Source organism: Hyla sarda, chromosome 4, assembly GCF_029499605.1.
Source record: "Hyla sarda isolate aHylSar1 chromosome 4, aHylSar1.hap1, whole genome shotgun sequence".
NCBI lineage: Eukaryota > Metazoa > Chordata > Amphibia > Anura > Hylidae > Hyla > Hyla sarda.
In genome coordinates this window covers 323,021,991-323,043,567 of record NC_079192.1, presented here as the reverse complement: position 1 = coordinate 323,043,567, position 21,577 = coordinate 323,021,991, and the positions used below count along the sequence as shown (strand labels likewise).

General features: G+C 41.5%; 1 protein-coding gene across 1 annotated transcript in view; it reads right to left on the bottom strand.

Annotated features, from left to right (window-relative positions):
- The window catches only part of LOC130367473 (uncharacterized), a 36,924-nt gene extending 15,902 nt beyond the window's left edge, over positions 1-21,022 (bottom strand). The window contains exons 1-7 of the mRNA XM_056569894.1: positions 20,988-21,022; positions 18,623-18,699; positions 17,641-17,696; positions 11,650-11,715; positions 9,699-9,764; positions 5,427-5,480; positions 386-418 (exon numbers count right to left, since the gene is read on the bottom strand). Of these exons, the coding sequence (XP_056425869.1) occupies positions 386-418; positions 5,427-5,480; positions 9,699-9,764; positions 11,650-11,715; positions 17,641-17,696; positions 18,623-18,699; positions 20,988-21,022 (387 nt within the window). The remainder of the gene's footprint in view (positions 1-385; positions 419-5,426; positions 5,481-9,698; positions 9,765-11,649; positions 11,716-17,640; positions 17,697-18,622; positions 18,700-20,987) is intronic.
- Positions 21,023-21,577: the final 555 nt, after the last annotated feature.

The window sequence follows — 21,577 nt, the reverse complement described above, 5'->3', positions numbered from 1 at the left end:
ATTCAAAAAAAGAGAGTTGAGGTACCCTTCTGGAGATGCCCAGTGGTTGGATCCCCCAATCTCACATTTAGTATAGGTCATAATACCCCTTTATTACAAAATAATGAAAATATTTCTAATGCTTTTAACGCTTCTAACACTTTCCACATAATGAATACCTGTAAAAATGTATCCACTTAAAAAAAGTAACTGCCTCACAGTGGCGTAAGTAAAGTAAGACGTATGAGTAAAGTATATTTTATTTCTTGAAACTTCCTTTACTCCTTTACTCAGAAATACATGTAAATATTCCAAATATGGCTGGATCCAGTTGCCACTTTTGCAAAAATGGCCACTACAATAAAACAGAACAATGGATAAGTTATTGTATTGTTGTATTACTTACTGTCAGTATGTTAAGGAGACTAAGAGGAATTTCCTATACAGAGAAAAGGGGGAAAAAAAATTTGATTAATAGATCAGACAGATAATGTTTTCTTACATATACATAACCACTAAAAGGTTGAAGGAAATCTGTCATCAGTATCACCTGCACTAACCTATTGGTACAGGTTTGTTGTGCGGGTAACACTGATGAAAATTATACTTATCTTCTTCCATTGTGCCTCCGTTTGTCTGTAATCACCGTAATTTAGTTTATGCTTATGAAGGAGACTGTGCACCTGGGTCGTTCCCAAGCTTCAGTGCACAGTGCCATCCAGCAGTTCATAGTAATGCTTCCCCCTCCCCCATACCCCCACCCCATGCATGACCCTCCACCAAAGCAGAATGGAGCTAAACTCTGCATCTAGACTTCTCTCCTTCTCGTGCACAATAGCCGCAGACATATGCGTTATGATGCATGATGAGTGGAGCTTTGAAAATTACGCCCAGTTATTTCTGCCTGCAAGAACACAGCAATCCGGTGTCCCAATTTAGGTGCTGGATAAATCTGAACAAACCCATTCAAATGAATGGGATCATTTAGATCATCAATTTCCCTCTAGTGCTTTTTACTGCACTGAAACAATACAGAGACATTTTTTAGATATATATGATGGTGCCCTTAGAAGATATGTACATCAAGTGCCATACTCAATTGATTTTTTTTTTTAGAGCATTTCACATGTGCCATGTGCATGCATATACTGAGAATTGTTGTATAATTCTGGTGTTATATCTTGGCATAGGCCAAATAGGTGGGCATTGCTGCTGACTATTACTTCCCAGATGAACAATGGCACCTTTGGGTTTATGCCATAAATAAAAGAGTTGGAGGCTTTCACCTTTAAAACTGATTCTGGATACAGTTAGCTGTCATAATTCTTATGCTTCATGGTATTTTGTGTTATCTGAGTAAACCTACTGTTTATCTATATTTGTTCTATATTTTGTTCTACAACAGAACAATAAGTTACATTGGGCAATTTAGGTTAGGATTCAGTGTGGCATCAAGCTTATAAGGGCAGGTGTCCTGCAATTGATAGGCAGGGTTAGAGTGTTGCTTGTTCCTTGTGGTATTTGCTTCCATTGTCCCACCCACTTTTTCTGCATAATAAAGTGCTATTTTGTGGATCTTTAAGGAGATTCTTTCATTTTTGTTTTGCAGTGCTTGACTTTTGAATTGATGTCCTTGGATTTAGCTTAAGTGATGGCAATGAAGTCACCTCAATATATTTATAAATGTGGCTTTAGGATGTCTCAGGAACCAGCCATGATTTGACAGCGCTATTATCAGGGCCAGCCCAAGACATTGTGCTGCCTGGGGGGGTCGAGGAGTGAAATGCTGCCCCCCCACCCCCCCCCCCCCCCCCCCCAAAAAAAAAAAGTACTATACTTTTTTTTTTCTTTTTATTGATCCCTTATGGGACTATTAGGAGGAATCAGTAGCTTACTCATACAGATCAATGAAGCTTCGTAGAACTTAATTGATCTTTGTGATCTGCAATCATTTGGTAGAGCCTTGTCCAGCCAGGCTCTATCAAATGCAGAGCCATGGGCCATGGACGATCCACTATAGTAGACCACCAGGGACAGATTTAAGGTCCCTTAAGATGACACTGTCAGTGGCAATCTAAAGCATTAATAGCTGGCCACGGTTAACAGCGGCCCCCAGTGTCCCCTGTAAAGGTGGCACCTGAGTCCAATAGACCAAGCGGGACCTATTGTAGGGCTTGCCCTGGCTATTACATAAAACTATGGCTGGACCTCAACTGGACATCTATAAAAATGACCATGCAAAGATTTAATATATCTGACCTCTTTATTACAGCCTAATTAACAAGCAGCTTATTCTTCCCTTTTATTTCCCTTTTATGTCATATCATTATTGCCCTAGTTATGAAAATACTTTTTCAGTCAAGTTGAACTCACTCTTTCCATCCAATGTATCAAACTATGAGAATATTCCTTAATAATAATAAAAAAAATGACTAAGTGTAATACTTTTGACTCAGTTTGGTTGATTTGGTTCTCTTTATCTACTTTTAGAATTTGTGTGATCTGATGTAGTTTTAGGTAAGATTTATGCAGAAACAAACTTTAAAGCACCACTGTATATGACAAAACACCACCAAAGAGGCCTCTCTCCATTTGAAGTCCTTATGACACTGAGACAACCCATCGTAAAATGTCTGTCTAAGATTTATGCTTTTTTACTTACCGTATTTTTCGCCGTATAAGACGCACTTTTTCTTCCCCAAAACGTGGGGGGAAAAGTTGGTGCGTCTTATACGGCGAATATACGCCCGAGGCTGCTGCGGGTGAGAGCGGGAAGTCAGCTGTAAGTACAGAGGCTGCGGCGGTGCGGTACAGCGCTGACTACCCGCTCCCCACCTGCAGCAGCCTCATGACCCCCGGTGAATTTTTCACCTCTCACCGGCTATGTTTATTGCCCTATGCCTGGAACATACAGTTCCGGGTGCCGGGCAAGTGAATTACTAATAACTGTATACTAAAAACCAGGGGGCCTCCAGCTGTTCTGAAACTACAACTACCAGCATGCCCGGACCGGCAAAGGCTGTCTGGGCATGCTGGTTGTTGTAGTTTTACAACAGCTGGAGGCCCCCTGGTTTTTAATATACAGTATTAGTTTTTACCTGCTCTGGCCGGCCCCTGCCTGCAGCCGCACACAGGAGCCGGCCCGGGCAGATAAAATCATAGGTTTTCCTATGCCGGACATCCCTATGTCCCGAAAAATCTTTTCGGGACATAAGGATGTCCGCGGGTCACTCACCATTCCCCGGCCGATGCGCGTCCTCCTCCGGTCTTCCTGCGATCCTCTGCCTCTCTATGGTTGTACGCACGGGACCTCAGTGACGTCCCGTGCGTACAACCATAGAGGCGCCGGAGGACCGGAGGAAGACGCACGCCGACCGGGGCCTGGTGAGTGACCGGCGGTGTGTAATCTTCAGCGTTCCGGTCACCGCTCCTCCGGTCCCGGCACCTACTGCTATGGTCCATAGGCCATAGCAGTAGATGTGACACTGGGCCAGAGGAGCGGTGACCGGAACACTGTGGGGGCAGCACACAGAGATACAGCCTCCAGCCATACACTGTATATGGCTGGAAGCTGTATGTCTGTGGGGGGGAGCTGCCTACTATTGCGGGGGAACTATACTGCCAGCCATTGTGGGGGAACTATACTGCCAACCATTGTGGGGGAACTATACTGCCAACCATTGTGGGGGAACTATACTGCCAACCATTGTGGGGGAACTATACTGCCAACCATTGTGGGGGAACTATACTGCCAACCATTGTGGGGGAACTATACTGCCAACCATTGTGGGGGGAACTATACTGCCAACCATTATGGGGGAACTATACTGCCAACCATTGTGGAGGGTGGGGAGCTGCCTACCATTTTGGAGGGGGGGGGGAGCTGCCTACCATTGTGGGGGAACTATACTGCCAACTATTGTGGGGGAACTATACTGCCAACTATTGTGGGGGAACTATACTGCCAACTATTGTGGGGGAACTATACTGATATAAAATATTTTACTACAGTATTTGGTTCAGAATCTTTTTTTTCTAGATTTTCCTCCTTTAAAATTGGGTGCGTCTTATATGCCGGAGCGTCTTATATGGCGAAAAATACGGTACCTAAATACCTCCCAGAATAGGAAAAAACACCACTATTCTCTAATGGATGTCACTAAGATTTTAGCTTACTTCTATAGGTTATTAAGATATAGTCAGATACAGGCAAGGCCGGACTGGCCATCGGGAAAACTTGGCGTTTGTCTGGTGGGCCAGACTGTCCACATGGCCAGCCATTCTTGGAAACATTTAACTATAAAGGAGGCTGCTACTATTATTATATAAAGGGGACTACTACAGAGTCCTAAAGGGGCTGCTTCAGTGACCAAAAGGAAGCAGTTACTAATATCTGAAGGAGGCTGCTACTATTACCTAAAGAAAGCTGCTACCATTATCTAGAGAAGGCTGTTACTATTATCTAAAGGGAACTGCTACCATTATCTAAATAGCGACTGCTACTTCTATCAAAAGCAAGCTTCTACTATTATCTAAAGGAGGCTGCTACTATTACCTAAAGGGGGCTGCTACGGCCTACAGGGGGCTACAATTGTGTTGCTCGCCTTGTGTGTGACTCCACTGCGCATGTTCCGGCTTCCTGTGTACACCCGGAAGCGGCTTCAGCGCAGCTTCATTCCAGCGGGACTGCAGTAAGAGTGTAGTAAGTAAAGGTGCAGTAAGCCGGCACATGTTTAGTGGAGTCACATACAGAGCAGGAAGGAGAGGGAGATGGGGAGGGAGGGCATGAATATGCATAAACCGGGCAGTGCTGTGGACATGCAGCGCTGACGTCACAGTGCCAGCTTAAGGCAGTAACCCCGCACATGCCAGTTAGAAGATGATTTGCAAATGAAGATAATGGGTGAACGGCTATACGGATCCGGGCATGGTAGGCATCATACTGATCAGGATCCCCCGCATTACCAGCCAGTACCTCTGGTCTGTGTGTGTGTGTGGGGGGGGGGGGGGTTAGTGACAGTTTTCTTTTAATAATAGCTGTATAAAAGCTTTTCTCCAAATAAAAAAAAGGGACAACTGTGGTCAGTTTGTTTAATGTAGGGAATATTGAGAAGGCAGGGGTGCACGGCCAGCCGACTTCCTGTCTCCATTGCGCAGAGCTGCACATTAGAACTAGAAGACTAAAGATAAAGATCTATAACACCGGTGATACTTCATCAATTCATGTAAGTGGTCCCTCATTTTAATGCTGCTCACATGTGCAATAACCCAGTATATTGGATTTAGTGCTGGTAAACAGCCTGTAAGTTTCCCTTTAACACCACATGATATATGCTACCACAGTATAGATTAAATCAATAGAGCCTGATGAAATCAGATAATAATTATTCTTTTATAACTCAAGTTTATAAAAAAAAATATTAATAATATAGAAAGATGGACCTTACCAGGAGTTCATAAATCTCCTCCAATGTACAGTTAATATCAACTGAGAGTAAGCTCTGAAAAGAAAAACGTATTATTTTAAAAAATTTTACCTGTACAATAGTATATGAACTACTTATCAAAACTCCATTATTGACTATTCTGAAATAAGTGTTATCAGAAAGTTGCCTAACATTTTTCATACCTGCCTTCTATGCAGTCATCATCTAATTTATTTATCTAATTATTTTTCATTTCATTTATGATTTTATTTTTTAATATTTGTTATAACTATTTATTATTTTATTTGAACGGTGATGGTCCTGATGTACCACTGATTTTAGAGTTTTGTTGTCCCAGGCATCATTTTCCCATTGGCTTAATACAACCCAATTGCTCACATGGCACCTTCCTTTTTTTGTATTTTTGCATGTCACATTAAGATGTTACAAATTCCTTTGTGCTACTTATAACCAAGCCCGACGTTACAGGACAGGCAAACCAAGCAATTGTTTGGGGCCCCCGAGCACAGCCAGTGCTTGCCCGTCCTGTAGCGATTAACAGTCCTGCTCTTGGAGTTTGTGCTTCGGGCCCCAGGCACCCAGTCAAACAAGAGGGCCCCTGAATGTCTGACATTTTTTTTAAACAAACTAATTTGCAACTTTGGAGTTCTTCTCACCTCACCACAATCACGCTCCCCCCACCCCCGCTGCACGTGGCATCTTCCCTCAGCCCAGACTCTTCTCTCAGCCTTCAGCCGTCTGAGCAGGAGGAGGGGGAGGGGGGAGGAGAGAGCTGTGAGGAAAGGAGACCGCAGAGGCTGTAAAACATGGGGCATGACTACAGTAGGTGTCCCTGCATATATATATATATATATATATATATATATATATGTGTGTGTAAGCATGCGTGTGTGGATATATATATATATATATATATATATATATGTGTGTGTGTGTGTGTGTACATATGTGCATGTCTATGTACTGTGCCTGTGTGTGTGTTACTACTGTGGATGACTACATGTAAAGTGCATGTGTGTATCTCCAGTGTTTCCCAACCAGGGTGCCTCCAGTTGTTGCAAAACTACAACTCCCAGCATGCCCAGACAGCCAAAGGCTGTCTGGGCATGCTGCGAGTTGTAGTTTTGCAACCTCTGTAGGCATCTTGGTTGGGAAACACTGATCTATTCTATGTGTGTGGGTATGAAGCATGTATAGTATGTAATGTGTACAGTGTGTTGTGTGTGTATAATGCATGTACAGTATGTAATGTGTACAGTATGTGTGTATGATGCATGTATAGTATGTAATGTGTACAGTATGTGTGTATGATGCATGTATAGTATGTAATGTGTAAAGTATGTGTGTGTATGATGCATGTATAGTATGTAATGTGTACAGTATGTGTGTATGATGCATGTACAGTATGTAATGTGTACAGTGTGTGTGTATGATGCATGTACAGTATGTAATGTATACAGTGTGTTGTGTGTGTGTATGATGCATGTATAGTATGTAATGTGTACAGTATGTGTGTATGATGCATGTACAGTATGTAATGTGTACAGTGTGTGTGTATGATGAATGTACAGTATGTAATGTGTACAGTGTGTGTGTATGATGCATGTACAGTGTGTAATGTACACAGTATGTGTTTGTATGATGCATGTAGAGTATGTAATGTGTACAGTGTATGTGTATGATGCATGTACAGTATGTAATGTGTACAGTGTGTGTGTATGATGCATGTACAGTATGTCATGTGTACTGTGTGTATGATGCATGTACAGTATGTAATGTGTATAGTGTGTTGTGTGTGTATGAAGCATGCATGTACAGTATGTAATGTGTACAGTGTGTTGTGTGTGTATGAAGCATGCAAGTACAGTATGTAATGTGTACAGTATCTGTGTGTGTATGAAGCATGCATGTACAGTATGTAATGTATACAGTATGGTGTGTGTGTGTATGAAGCATGCATGTACAGTATGTAATGTATACAGTATGGTGTGTGTGTGTGTGTGTATGAAGCATGCATGTACAGTATGTAATGTGTACAGTGTGTTGTGTGTGTATATAATGCATGCAGTGGCAGATCTGGGGGGGGGGAGAAACGGTGCAATTGCCCCGTCCCGTGCGTGCGCCCATTGGAAAGCAACACGGAGGAGCGGAGCAGCGAACAGGACATGCGCTGGCCAGCATGGTAAGTGACCAACGGCACATCAGCTTCACACCACACCACCGCTCCTCCAGTCCCGGGACCTACTGCTATGGTGGCCGGACCAGATGAGCGGTGGTCGGAGCACTGAAGTAGGGCAGTAAACAGGCATACAGCCTCCAGCCATACAGTGTAAGCTGTATGTCTGTGGGGGAACATACTACACCTAATGCGGGGGGACAATACTGCACCTAATGTGGGGTACACTATACTGCCAACCTAATGTGGAGAACACTATACTGCCAACCTAATGTGTTGAACTATACTGCACTTAATGTGGAGAACTATACTGCACCTAATGTGGGGGACTATACTAATGTGAAAAACTATACTGCACCTAATGTGGGGAACTATACTACACCTAATGTGGAGAACTATACTGCATCTAATGTGGGGGAACAATACTGCACCTAATGTGGGGGGACTATACTGAACCTAATGTGGGGTAAACTATACTGCCAACCTAATGTGGAGAACTATACTGCACCTAATGTTGGGTAAACTATACTGCCAACCTAATGTGTTGAACTATACTGCACCTAATGTGGAGAACTATACTGCACCTAATGTGGGGAACTATACTCCACCTAATGTGGAGAACTATACTGCATCTTATGTGGGGAGAACTATACTGCATCTTATGTGGGGGAACAATACTGCACCCAATGTGGGGGGGACTATATTGCACCTAATGTGGGGTAAACTATACTGCCAACCTAATGTGGAGAACTATACTGCACCTAATGTGGGGTAAACTATACTGCCAACCTAATGTGTTGAACTATACTGCACCTAATGTGGAGAACTATACTGCTCCTAATGTGGGGGACTATACTAATGTGGAGAACTATACTGCACCTAATGTGGGGAACTATACTGCACCTAATGTGGAGAACTATACTGCATCTTATGTGGGGAGAACTATACTGCACCTAAGGTGGGGAGAACTATACTGCACCTAATGTGGGGAGAGCTATACTGCACCTAATGTGGGGGAACTGTACTGCACCTAATGTGGGGAGAACAACACTGCACCTAATGTGGGGGACTATACTGCACCTAATGTGTGGAGAACTATACTGCACCTAATGTGGGGGAACTATACTGCACCTAATGTGGGGGAACTATACTGAACCTAATGTGGGGGAACTATACTGCACCTAATGTGGGGGACTATACTGCACCTAATGTGGGAGAGCTATACTGCACCTGATGTGGGGTGAACTATACTGCACCTAATGTGGGGGAACTGTACTGCACCTAATGTGGGAGAGCTATACTGCACCTGATGTGGGGTGAATTATACTGCACCTAATGTGGGGGAACTGTACTGCACCTAATGTGGGGAGAACTATACTGCACCTAATGTGGGGGACTATACTGCACCTAATGTGGGGAGAACTATACTGCACCTAATGTGGGGAACTATACTGCACCTAATGTGGAGAACTATACTGCACCTAATGTGGGGGAACTACAGCCTAATGTGGGGGAACTATACTGCATCTAATGTGGGGAACTATACTGCACCTAATGTGGGGAACTATACTGCACCTAATGTGGGGAACTGTACTGCCTAATGTGGTGGAACTATACTGCACCTAATGTGGGGAACTATACTGCACCTAATGTGGGGAACTATACTGCACCTAATGTGGGGGAACACTGCTAGCCTAATGTGAGGAGAACTCTGCTGCACCTAATGTGGGGGGAACTCTGCTGCACCTAATGTGGGGGGAACTGTGCCACACCTAACGTGGGGGGAACTGTGCCACACCTAACGTGGGGGGGACTGTGCCGCACCTAACGTGGGGGGAACTGTGCCGCACCTAACATGGGGGGGAGCTGTGCTGCACCTAATGTGGGGGCCTCGTATCGACGTTCGCTCACGTCGCGCTCCCAGCATTCAAGGGCTGACGTTAATACGTCCTCACGCCTGCCCTAGAGCGTGACGTGCGTGAACATCAAGGGGGGGGGGGGGGCCTCCATGTCCATTTTGCTTGGGGCCATCAAATTCCTTCAAACGGCCCGGAACCAGATTAATATAATATATTTAACATATAAGATTAAATTACCAAGTACTGGTGGAGGTCCTTAATTAGACATCGCAGCACTGCCTTTTTTTCACTTTCTGGACAATTCTGTAATGAAAAGTAAAATAACCTTTAATCCTCTGTGTCTCGTATTTACATAGTAACTACATAACTCAGAACGATATACACCAACAAAAAGAACCAATAGTGTAAAACATTCAATTTATTAAACATGTATCAGAAAAATACAAGACAGACATTTAAAAATAGATGTTGAAACAAAGGCACTGGTATGACAATACAGAAAAGTGGAGATGGTAGAATAGGCTCATGCACATGGAATACAGGGGCAGAAAAAATACCGGAGAAGTTCCAGCGGGCACATATTTCAAGGAGGGCACTGGTGAAAACACAGTGACCCTCAAGTTACAATATTAATTGGTTCCAGGATGACCAATGTATGTTGAAACCATTGTATGTTGAGACCATAATTCTATGGAAACCTGGTAATTGGTTCTGAAGCTACCAAATTGTCATCCAAAAATAGGAAAAAGTGAGGATTAAAAAAAAAAAGTGATATAGATAAAGCAAATCCTTATATATAAAAGTATGGAAGAGCTACTGGGAGCTGTAAATCACTGTCTATGTAGAGGGCAGGAGCTTCTTCAGGGTCCTGTACAGTACACGCAATATCCTAAAAAAGTAAAATGGAGCTGCCCTTGTTGTCCAAAGGAACAGTTAACTATGGCACAGGTAAAGAGTGGTACAGAACACAGAAATTCAGTGCGCTACAGACAGGGCACTACAGACAGGAATTCAGTGCATATACTTCAGTAATACAGGTGTTTTACCAGTGAATGTCAATTCTGATTGGTCGGTTCTTCCAGCCATTGACATGTTTCAAAGATCTGGACTGTCCGTAGCACTGTATGTTGAGTCTGGTTTCAAGTTACAATGGTCCGGAAAAGACCATTGTAGGTTGAAACTATTGTATGTTGAGCCCATTGTAAGTTGAGGGATCACTGTATTGTAAGAGCCAACATGGAGAAATATGCCATAGGGTGTAGAACAAAAGATAAATGACGTGAGAAAAGCATAAACTACACATAAACTGACTAAAACTCCATAAGACATCCTGCCATGTGTGCTGCCAACCTACCAGCTCCAACCCCAACATATGTTTCACGTTGTGCTTCGTCAGGGGGGCGTGTGACACACCCCCTGACGAAGCACAATGCGAAACAATCAGCTGATGAGCTGGGGGCGTCGCTGCGGCAGGCGGCACATATTTCAGAGTGCCAGTTAGCCCGGCCAGTGCCAGGTAGCACCTCATTAGCATATACCGAAAATAGAAGATTAGGGCCGAACAGCGCGGCGGATCCGGGCACGGTAAGCATCAAACTGATCAGCGTCCCCCACACTACCAGCCAGTACCAATGGTTAGTGCGGTGGGAGAAAGCTGACAGTTTTCCTTTAATGCTGCCAACATTTTTAAGGAAGCCTCTGGCTTTGCAGATAGAGTAGGTGGATTCTCATCCCTCTAGCTCACGCAATTTGGCTTCTAGAGTTAAGCCAAGTGACCTGCTAAGACTTATAGGCTGGTTGGGGCCAGTTGACATTGTGTTTAGTTTTGATGCATTTTCATATTCAAAGTGTGTGTTTGAGAAAAATATTGCTCTGTGGAGAAAGTGGTCTGACCTATAAACAATACTGTTCACACATTGTATGTTTACCGGCAAGCAAACAGGGTTAGAAAAACACGTAAGTAATTGTTATGGCAGTAGATATGTACAATGTCACTAGAAGTAATCGTTTCACACTTGTTATAACTTTTTCAGAAACAAATCTTTATTCATTTATACTGAGAATGTATTTATTAGTATTCTTGTAAATAAGAACAGCCAGACCCATGAATCAGTGAATGTTTTCTTAGCTTTAAATGTATGTATATATATATATATATATATATATATATTATTTTTTTTTTTTTTACCTTTAAATTTTCAGATTTTACAGCAAGTCCATAAACACTACGAGCAACATAGTCAACTTTGTTTTTCTGAAATAAAATTAGAAAGTAGTAAAAAGGTCAGTAAGTATCAGTATCCTGAGATTAAATTCAAGGAAATGTGATGGTGGACATACTATACATATTCAATTCCCTCCAACCCCCCACCCAAGTTCAATTCTCAGTGCAGTCCACACTGCTCTCCTGGCTTAATGTTTCCATTATATTTGGTGCACAGCTGCCCATAGAATGACCCACTCCTCACATATCTATATATATGTGTGCATGTGTGAGTGTGCATGTTCCAGCATCACTTCCAAATCGCTGAAGATATTTTGATAAAACTTGGTACACATGTTACTTATATGTCAACTACATAGATAACCCACCCCCATTTGCGAGGGTTGGGGTTTTTGTTCAAAGTCCCATGCAAGTCTATGGGAACTGTATGTTCCAGCATAACTTCCAAGTGGCTGGAGATATTTTGATGAAACTTAGTAAAACTTGATGAAACTTACTTTTATGCCAAATAAAATATATGACAGTTAAATTAACCCAAACCTACCCCCTTACATGAAGGATGGGGTTTTTGTCTTAAGTCCCATACAAGTATATAGGACTTCCAGTACCTTTCTCCAAGCTCTGCTCTGCATCTCCTGGTGAGTGCGTCTGTCCGGCCATACCCCTCCCGCATGCCACACCATTCTCACATGCCACACCCCATGTCACAAAGCCAAACCCACCATTTAAGCCATACACTTTTTATTTTCTACCCTTTTTGTGCATTGGTCTGACTTGCAAGTCATGCCCACTTCCAAAAAAACTTGCCTCCTTCTATTTTCTGCCTACATTCTGTAATTTCAACTCAGCCCCCCCTGAGGACGGGATATGAGGATGAGATATGAGTTCAGGATATGAGGACGGGATATGAGGACAGGATATGATGATAGGATATGAGGTGGGATATGAGGTCAGGATATGAGTTTGGGATGTAAGGATGTAATATGAGGTCCGGCTATAAAGACGGAGTATGAGGTCGGGATATGAGGAAGAACTATGAGGACAGGATATGAGGTTGGGATATGAGTTCGGGATGTAAAGATGGGATATGAGGTAGGGATATAAGGACAGAATAAGAGGACAGGATATGAGGACGATATATGAGGTCGGGATATATGAGGATGGGATATGAGGTCGGGATATGAGGACGAGATATGAGGATGGAATATGAGGTCGAGATATGAGGACGAGATATGAGGATAGAATATGAGGATGGGATATGATGACAGGATATGAGTTCGGAATATAAGGATGGGATATGAGGTTGTGATATAAGGATAGGATATGAGGAAGGGATGTAAGGATGGGATATGAGGTCGGGATATGAGGTCGAGATATGAGGACAAGTACTTCCTCCTATGATGCTTTTCCTCCCCACACAAGGATTAGGTAGGAAAAACCAGGCAACGTCAGGTACTCAGCTGGTCAATAATAAAAACAAGACTACAGCATGACTATAGGTGAGTCCAAGAGGATCTAGATGACAGTGTTAGGGCCCATGCACACTACAGATTTTCTGCTTTGAATTTATTCAGAGCAGATTACGCTTGCAGCAGGATCCCATTGATCAAATAGAATTCTGTTGCTCAGTGCACACTATGAAGGTTCCGCAGAAGAACTTTCAACACAGATCTTCAGTTCAGTTTCATGTTCAATCCTTCAGCAGAATCCGCTCAGAAAAGCCCATTAGTCAATGGGATTTTTCTTTCCAACGCCTGTTACCATGGAAAAAATCTGCGCAAAATAAGCACTGGATCCAGGCAGCATGGATCTGCTGACAAAATTTAGCAAGGACATTTCTCGCTGAACTTCTGTTGTGTGCATGATCCCTAGCAGGGATAACCTAATTTGCCTTTTTGCAGTGGACAGTGGAGAGGGGAGGGGGGGGTCACAGTGTACAAGAAGATCACAATCACTGGAGACCTTGGAAATCTGTTGCTTTCTTGCAATGCTAAATATGGGTGTTATTTCAACACTGTGCAAACGGTTCTAGGAGTAAATGTAAAAACTGTCTCTTACGTCCAATTTCTTTAGTTTGATATTATATCCTTTATTGACATCTGGATAAAAAAAAAAAAAAGAGGAGAGAGAAATGTTAACACTACAAGAAAAATGTTCGAATTATCCCTTAATGTTCAGAATTTTAAAAGTACAAGCTGCATTTATTGTCACATGGTCCTAGTTTACACTTGGTGGTAAAGTGAAGCTTGATGGTTGCAGGCCACGTGTTCTAGTCTCTCAGCCCAGCATAGGGAACCTCAGCATGCAATGTGGCCTCTGCCACTGTCTAAATAACTTTCTGAAGGTAGCTCTATATATATATCTTCTACAATAGAGACATCTAGTGACAGCAGAAAATGCTACAGTGCTAATCCGCACACTTTGTTCACACCGTGCATGCAGTACACCACAGAATACCTACAGTCCTTTACATAAGCAGGGGAACATTAAAGGTTTAGCCTTACAATTTCCTATTCTAACATTTGTTTTGGTGGTGTTTCAACTTCTTTACTAATATAACCACATTGGCTCTTTTGCATCAATGTTTCATTTATTATTTATTGTCTTTTTACCTTGTGGATTTCTGTTGATATTTCTGTTGATATTTTCACATATTGTTAACTTTTTTAGTGCATTAAATATGTGCCAAAGTGTCCCCAAGTAACCAAACTGTTATATCATTTTTTGACCTCTCTTTTATAATTAAAATCATAGGGGAAAAAAGTCACCAAAATCAGGACAAAAAATTTAATAAAATCCTTGGATGGTGAAAAAGTAGAAAGCCATGCCCAGATTTCAGATACCTAGCTAAAAGTTTAACGGGGGAAAAAAACAAACAAACAAACTTTGGCACATGTTTAGTACATAGCATTATTAGTGAATTGCATGGTAAATGACATACATTTAGTAAATTGCATTTCCCTTTACTTTATTTACCTTACTTTAAACAGAACTTACCTTAAACAGAACTTCAATAGTAAATATTAAATAAAGGCCATAATGTTTGAAATAATGTTACGCGTTTTAGGATACAGAGGTTTAAACTAAATAAGTAAAATGGTAATAAAAATGTATAATATAATTTGGAAACTTCTTACAAATGTGCCCTAAAAATAATACAATTAAACTGGCAACACATACATTAAAGATCCTTTCTAAGGCTGGATTTCCACTGCCACTTTAGTTTTTGAGCAAAAGCAAAATGTATATTCAAAAGAAATGGGAAATTTAAAGGAAAGACATATTTATGCTTCAGTGGAAGTTTTCCAAAAAGCTACTGAGTGAAAAATAGTTTTTAATGAGACTATGCTGCTCTGTGCATATAGTAGAATTTCCGCTGCGTAATGTGTCATCAGAATACACGTGCGTCCCATGCGTCGTTGCTATGCACTGCACGGTGCGGGGCAATGACGAGTGACGTCATTGTGTCTCGCAGCGCATAGCAACGACACAGGGGACGCACACCAGAGGCCTGAAGCACCGCGGACCCAACCCCGGCAACAGGTAATTATACAACCGGGGATGGGGGAGGCAACGGGGCAGCGGCGCCGGCAATGGGTGCCGCTGCCCCTTCTCTCCCCCTGGCTATCGGCGCCGGCAATGGGGCGCCGGCACCGATAGTCAGGGGGAGAGAACGGGCAGCGGCACCGATAGCCAGGGGGGGAGAAGGGCCGGCAGCAGGGCTCTAGACCCCAGGACAGGCAGGGGCAGAGAAGCCGGCAGCGGTGGCGGTCTCTGCACCTGCAAAGCCGCTGCAGTTCAATGATTTAAAACGCCCGCTTTAAATCATTGAACTGCAGCGGATTATCGGCGTATAACACGCAGGTCGACTTTAGGCTAAAAATTTTTGCCTAAAAAGTGCGTGTTGTATGCCGATAAATACGGTATGTAAATGATCCCATATCCAGAATGGTGTAAAGGTAAAAGAATATTTTCAAATTCAAAATTGCTGCTCAATTTCGCACCAAAAATTATTATGTATTGTTGTGCGGCATATTTTATGGTAAAATGGAAGGTATCATTACAAAATACATATGTGTTTGTAGGTGTAAAAATAGGAGTTTTACCTCTTAAAAGGCCAGTAGGAAAAATGAAAAAGCAAAAATTTTAATTGTGTTCTCAAGACCAATAAGGGCTGTGTCTTTAAGGGGTTAAAGAGAATGTGTCATTTTTTTTTATATATCATTATGGGGCAGACATATTGCCTAAACTGCTCTGATGTTAAATAATGCCGTTAACATTATTTAGAGAGATGCTTTAAATGGGTACTCCGCTTGAAAACATTTTTTTTAAATCAACTGATGCCAGAAAGTTAAACAGATTTGTAAATTACTCCTATTTAAAAATCGTAATCCTTCCAGTACTTATCAGCTGCTGTATGCTCTACAGGAAGTTCTTTTCTTTTTTAATTTCCTTTCTGTCTGACCACAGTGCTCTTTGCTGACACCTCTGTCCATGTCAGGAACTGTCCAGAGCAGGAGAGGTTTGCTATGGGGATTTGCTTCTACTCTGGACAGTTCCTAAAATGAACAGAGGTGTCAGCAGAGAGCACTGTGGTCAGACAGAAAAAAAGAACTTCATGTGGAGCATACAGCAGCTGATAACTACTGGAAGGATTAAGATTTTTAAATAGAAGTAATTAACAAATCTGTTTAACTTTCTGGCACCAGTTGATAAAAAAAAAAAAAAAAGTTTTCCAGCAGAGTACCCCTTTAAAGCAGCCACCTAGACCTAGGGAAGTCTAGAGCTAACTTACTGGTAGGAATTAATAAATAAACAAAACGTGAAAAGTGTATTGTGTAAACTGAATTCACTCATGTACATAATAAGGAATTTGTTTGCTTGAAACTCAATGGGGGAGATATTGAAAAAGAGTTTGGTGGCAACTTTTTTTTCTTCATCATTTTGAATTTTTTTGCGCCAAATTGTAAATCACGGAAAATTCTGGAGAATGCATCTCACATATTATTCTATGACTACTAGTGCCCATACAAGCGGTAACTGTAGAATAAAACATGTCTGGGGGTTAAATCTGAGTGCAGGGGCAGTGACAATGAAAATATATGTGTGTGTGTATATATATATATATATATATATATATCTTTTTTCTTAACATTTTCTAATAACAATTATTTATTTTTCAATAATTGATTAAATAACACCTCCCCCCCCCACAAAAAAAATATAATAATAATGAAAAAAAAACAAACAAAAAAAAACTACAACGATCTCTGTATTTCTGTGATTTCTACATTAGCAAAGAGCTGGTGTGACCTTTTTAATGAAAATCATGTAACATGTGATTTACATAGCCACACCCACTTTTTGCAAAATCGGTGTGACTAGTGTAAAACTTGGATCATTCACATGTAAAACCCTTTGAACATCTAATGAAAACTTTTTTGCACCAAAATTTTGGTACAAAACACCACATTTTTTGATATGAAGAGTTTTATATATGAAACCCAACTATGTGATAAATGGTGCACTTGCATATTTTGTAGAATAAATCTGCATGATTTAAAAAGCAGTACAGGTGAATTTTTTTTTACATGGCATGCTCCAAAATCTGCGCCAAAAAATCAAAGCTGTGTGACAGACAATTTAAGGTGTTTAAAATGTTAAAAACTGTAAAACATTAATTGAATTCATTGTGAAGTGCATTAGTTTTCATCAGAAAAAAACCTTTATTTATTCTCAAACTGACTTCTATGGGGGAGTTTTCTAAGCATACTCTGTGAACTGTGCAGTGGTAAGTGTGCTGAAGAGGTGAGATGCAACTTTTAATTATTGGGAATATTTTGATATTTGTTATCTTTTATTGCCATCTTGTCTGCAATGATAAAGAAGAGACGGTTGAAAAGTGACCTCAAAATAAGGAGTGTCAACTATTAGTCGGCATAGTATTCATATTACAAACGACATGATTTCAACATTTTTGGAAGATATTCTGTAGATGGTAAAATGAAAAACTGTAAAAAAAAAATGAAAAAAAATAAAAAACACCAAAAATTGTTTACAAATGGCATAAAAATTTTATCAAACCGATCGGTCACTTTTCTAATCATTAAAGGGGTACTCCGCCCCTAGACATCTTATCCCCCTAACCCCCGTACATCAGCAGCCTTGAGCTATGTTTGCTCCACAGCTGATGACTGGCGATACAGGGGAAGGGGTATCGTGACATCACGGCCCCACCCCAGCGGCTGGACTCCCACAATCAGACATCTTATCCCCTATCCTTTGGATAGGGGTTAAGATGTAATTTTTTTTTTTTTTTTTTTAATGTTAGTGATTTTCCACATCACCTTCTACTTAAAAAAATACTGAAATATTTGGTATTTCACTCTGGTCACTGTACCTGTTAATAGACTGACACTTCCTGCCTTAAAGGTATTACTTTGTAATAGTCATTTACATTTACTCATCATGGACAGGATTACACTAAAATCTAACACCTATATATAGATAACACAAAATCACACCATTCACAGTAGTATGATGGCGGCTTAAATCCCCACCCTTCCTGCACAGTTACATCTATACAGGTCGCAAAGCATGCCTAGAACACTATCCTATAGAAGTAAATGAGTCCCCTCTAGTCTCCAAGATATCTCCAGACTGCCCTGTTCTGGTCTCAGAGGACCATTATATCACTGAATGTTTTTGTCAGCATTAAGAAATCATGGCAACAATTACAATTACATGGCAACCATTACATGTTTAAAAATTTAACTAAAATTCTACAAACAGCAAATAAAAACAAATTAGAAAAAAAATGTAGTTTTAATTAGTAAAAAAATCATATATATATATATATATATATATATATATATATATATATATATATTATAAATTAAATATATAATGCAATAATGTGACAAGTATAAAAACTTACCAAAACAACTGGCGATGCCCAGACAAAGGAAGATGATGGCAAGTTTCATGATGCAATTGTAGCTGTTCTGCTGGTAGCTTAAATATAAAGTCAAAAGCTGTTTTGAAATTTAAGTATAATGGGCTCTCCTTATATACATCCAGGACGAGGCTTGAGGGCAATGTTGTCCTTTTTCCTTATTTGTTGATTGGTACAATGTATAATATTGTCTTATGCCATTATTTTAATACGAGGATGTAGATACTGTCAATATTTAGCAAAATGGTGTATTTCATTGTAATCAGTTTATGTTTGCTTTTGGTCTCATTGTACTTGTAATAATATGCAAATAATTTCTAAATTGATTACGTTTCAGTAAAAACGTTATACAATTTGAAAATACTATAGTAACCCTTCTAATAATAATACTCATAGTAATAGTGAAAAATACACTAGTGACGTCATCCCCCACCCCCTCAATACTAGTCTATGGGAGGGGGTGTGATGCCGGGCGTGACGTCACGAGGGGGCGGGACGTGACGTCACTATGCCCCGTCTCCTGCACCGCCCGTCATCAGCCTCGGAGAAAACTTAGCTCAAGGCTGCTGCATGGGGGATCACAGGGGTCCCCAGTGGTGGGCCCCCTGCGATCAGACATCTTATCCCCTATCCTTTGGATAGGGTATGAGATGTCTAGGAGCAGAGTACCCCTTTAAAGGCCAATCATATCCAGGCCTGAACTCGCCATCTAGGCCCGAACTGGCACACCAAGCATCTTTTTAAGAAAACATCTGCAACTTTGGCTCCTCTGCTAGCTTGTGAACGTCGAGCTCTGAGTGGTTGCACTGGAAGGGGCCACTCTTGAGGGCCCCAAGTACAACCCGACAGGGCACAAACAATATATATCTGCAATATGTATTTACCTACTAGGCAGGGCCTTATAGGTTGCTTGCCAATCAATGAGAGGCAATAGTATAGGTAATAAAATATTGTAGTGCATTATGTGAATAATGTACTTGGCACTCCCTAGCTCCGGAGGTAAGCCTGAGCTTTGGGAAACCTCTATTCAGCCCAGGCCTGGTTATTATTCTCAGTGTTGCGTCAGATCAGCTAATTACACAAATCATCTGATTGGTACATACGTGATTACACGAATCAGCTGATCGGTACATACGGGCTGATCAGTTCACGATGCGGGTCAGACAAAAACCTGGGGGTGTTTTCATATTGTGATTATGGTGTTACTGTATCATAAGTCAGCGCAGTTTCTTTCGGCAATTACATAAGTGGAGATTTGTGGCCAGTTGGCGCTTCTAGGTCTCATTGTGGACGGAGTTAAGAGTTCCTTGAGCCAGGTTTTAAGCTAGATATTCTTTTGGCTCAAGGGTAGTATAATATTCAACAGTACTGCCCATATTTTAAGTACGGTGGTTGCTTTAGTTTTAAGCATTACGTTATCTGTCACATACGCGGTGTACCTTACACGTTATTGTGGTAGCCCTTGGGGGGTGTTGGTAGTGGGGGTATTGTTTCGGTAAATGAAGGGTTAATGTTAACCCTATAATTCGTGACGCCAGGCTGAGGGCTAGTATGCTGAGGTAATTCTCCGGCCTATCGCCGCCCTTCCCAGTAACGATAGGTGCATGTAAGAAAATGACTGAAGATCCACAAAGTAGTTGAACTTTAACTTGAAGAACTTTACTTAGATGCTTGCGATACATCCAATGAACAATAACAGTCTCAGGCAAACAGTCTCTATATATCTCAATGACTGACAATTGTTGTGGACCTTGAATGAAATTAAAGTCTCTGAATTTAGGGTAATTATTGCAGATCCGTCCGGATTTAGGGGATAGATATCGCGTGCAGATTCGAGTGCATCAATATTGCAGAGTGCTTAGGGATTGATGCACTCGCGATCTTGAATATATCAGCCGTTGCCGCAAGGTTCAGGCCTAACTCACTGCGATAGACAGCTGCGCAGATCCTGCTCGTTTGACAGCTCGGGAACAAGAGAGAGAACAATGGCCGCCGCTCCCTTATATGGGCAGGGGCGGGGTGAATCTGATTGGTCCGAACATCTGTCACTCATGTTACACAGTGTGATGGGATTGACTACGTCACAGGGACCTACAAAGGTCCTTAAGCAGAAATACCATAGAGTTCACCTGTCCACGTGACCCGCAGGTCCTGTAATGCTATAGACAGGTAATTAACTATTTATATACATTGATATCATATTTACATGTTTCCTAAATAAACTATTAGCGCAATAACTATCTGAATGAGAGGTGACCAGGGGTGAACTAGACAATGGGGACCCCAACGTCCTAGGGACTCTGGCTAAGGGGACCCACACACGCAGGTACCGGATAAGATACGGTACCGGGACACCACATTATTCTTGGCCTTATATCTCATATTTGGCAATTTCCGTTTATTCTATATGTTCAATCACACTTCATGGTTAGATTTTATCATGACGGCTCAAACATTCACACATTTCGATTACTTGTAATTGCATGGAGGGTATTGTAATATGGAGTCTTCTGATTAGTTATTAAAGGGGTTATTCAGGAAAAAACTTTTTTTATATATCAACTGGCTCCAGAAAGTTAAACAGATTTGTAAATTAGTGCATAAGAAGAAAAATGAAAGGTCGGCACTCACCGGATTTCCAATTCAGCAGGTTTTATTGCACAATACTCACAGCCATAGTACAGTTCTAGGGGAGACGACGGATGGTAACAAAGGGGGGTACCACAGAGAGGCAATGTACTATGGCTGTGAGTATTGTGCAATAAAACCTGCTGAATTGGAAATCCGGTGAGTGCCGACCTTTCATTTTTCTTCTTATGCACTGATGTCATATTCTACGTGAGTCTGAGCACCAACGAATCCTCCCCCCGCAACAGCGACTTAGTGTCCATCAGCTCCCAGGTACAGAAGTTAGCAGTGCCGAACATCTTCTACATA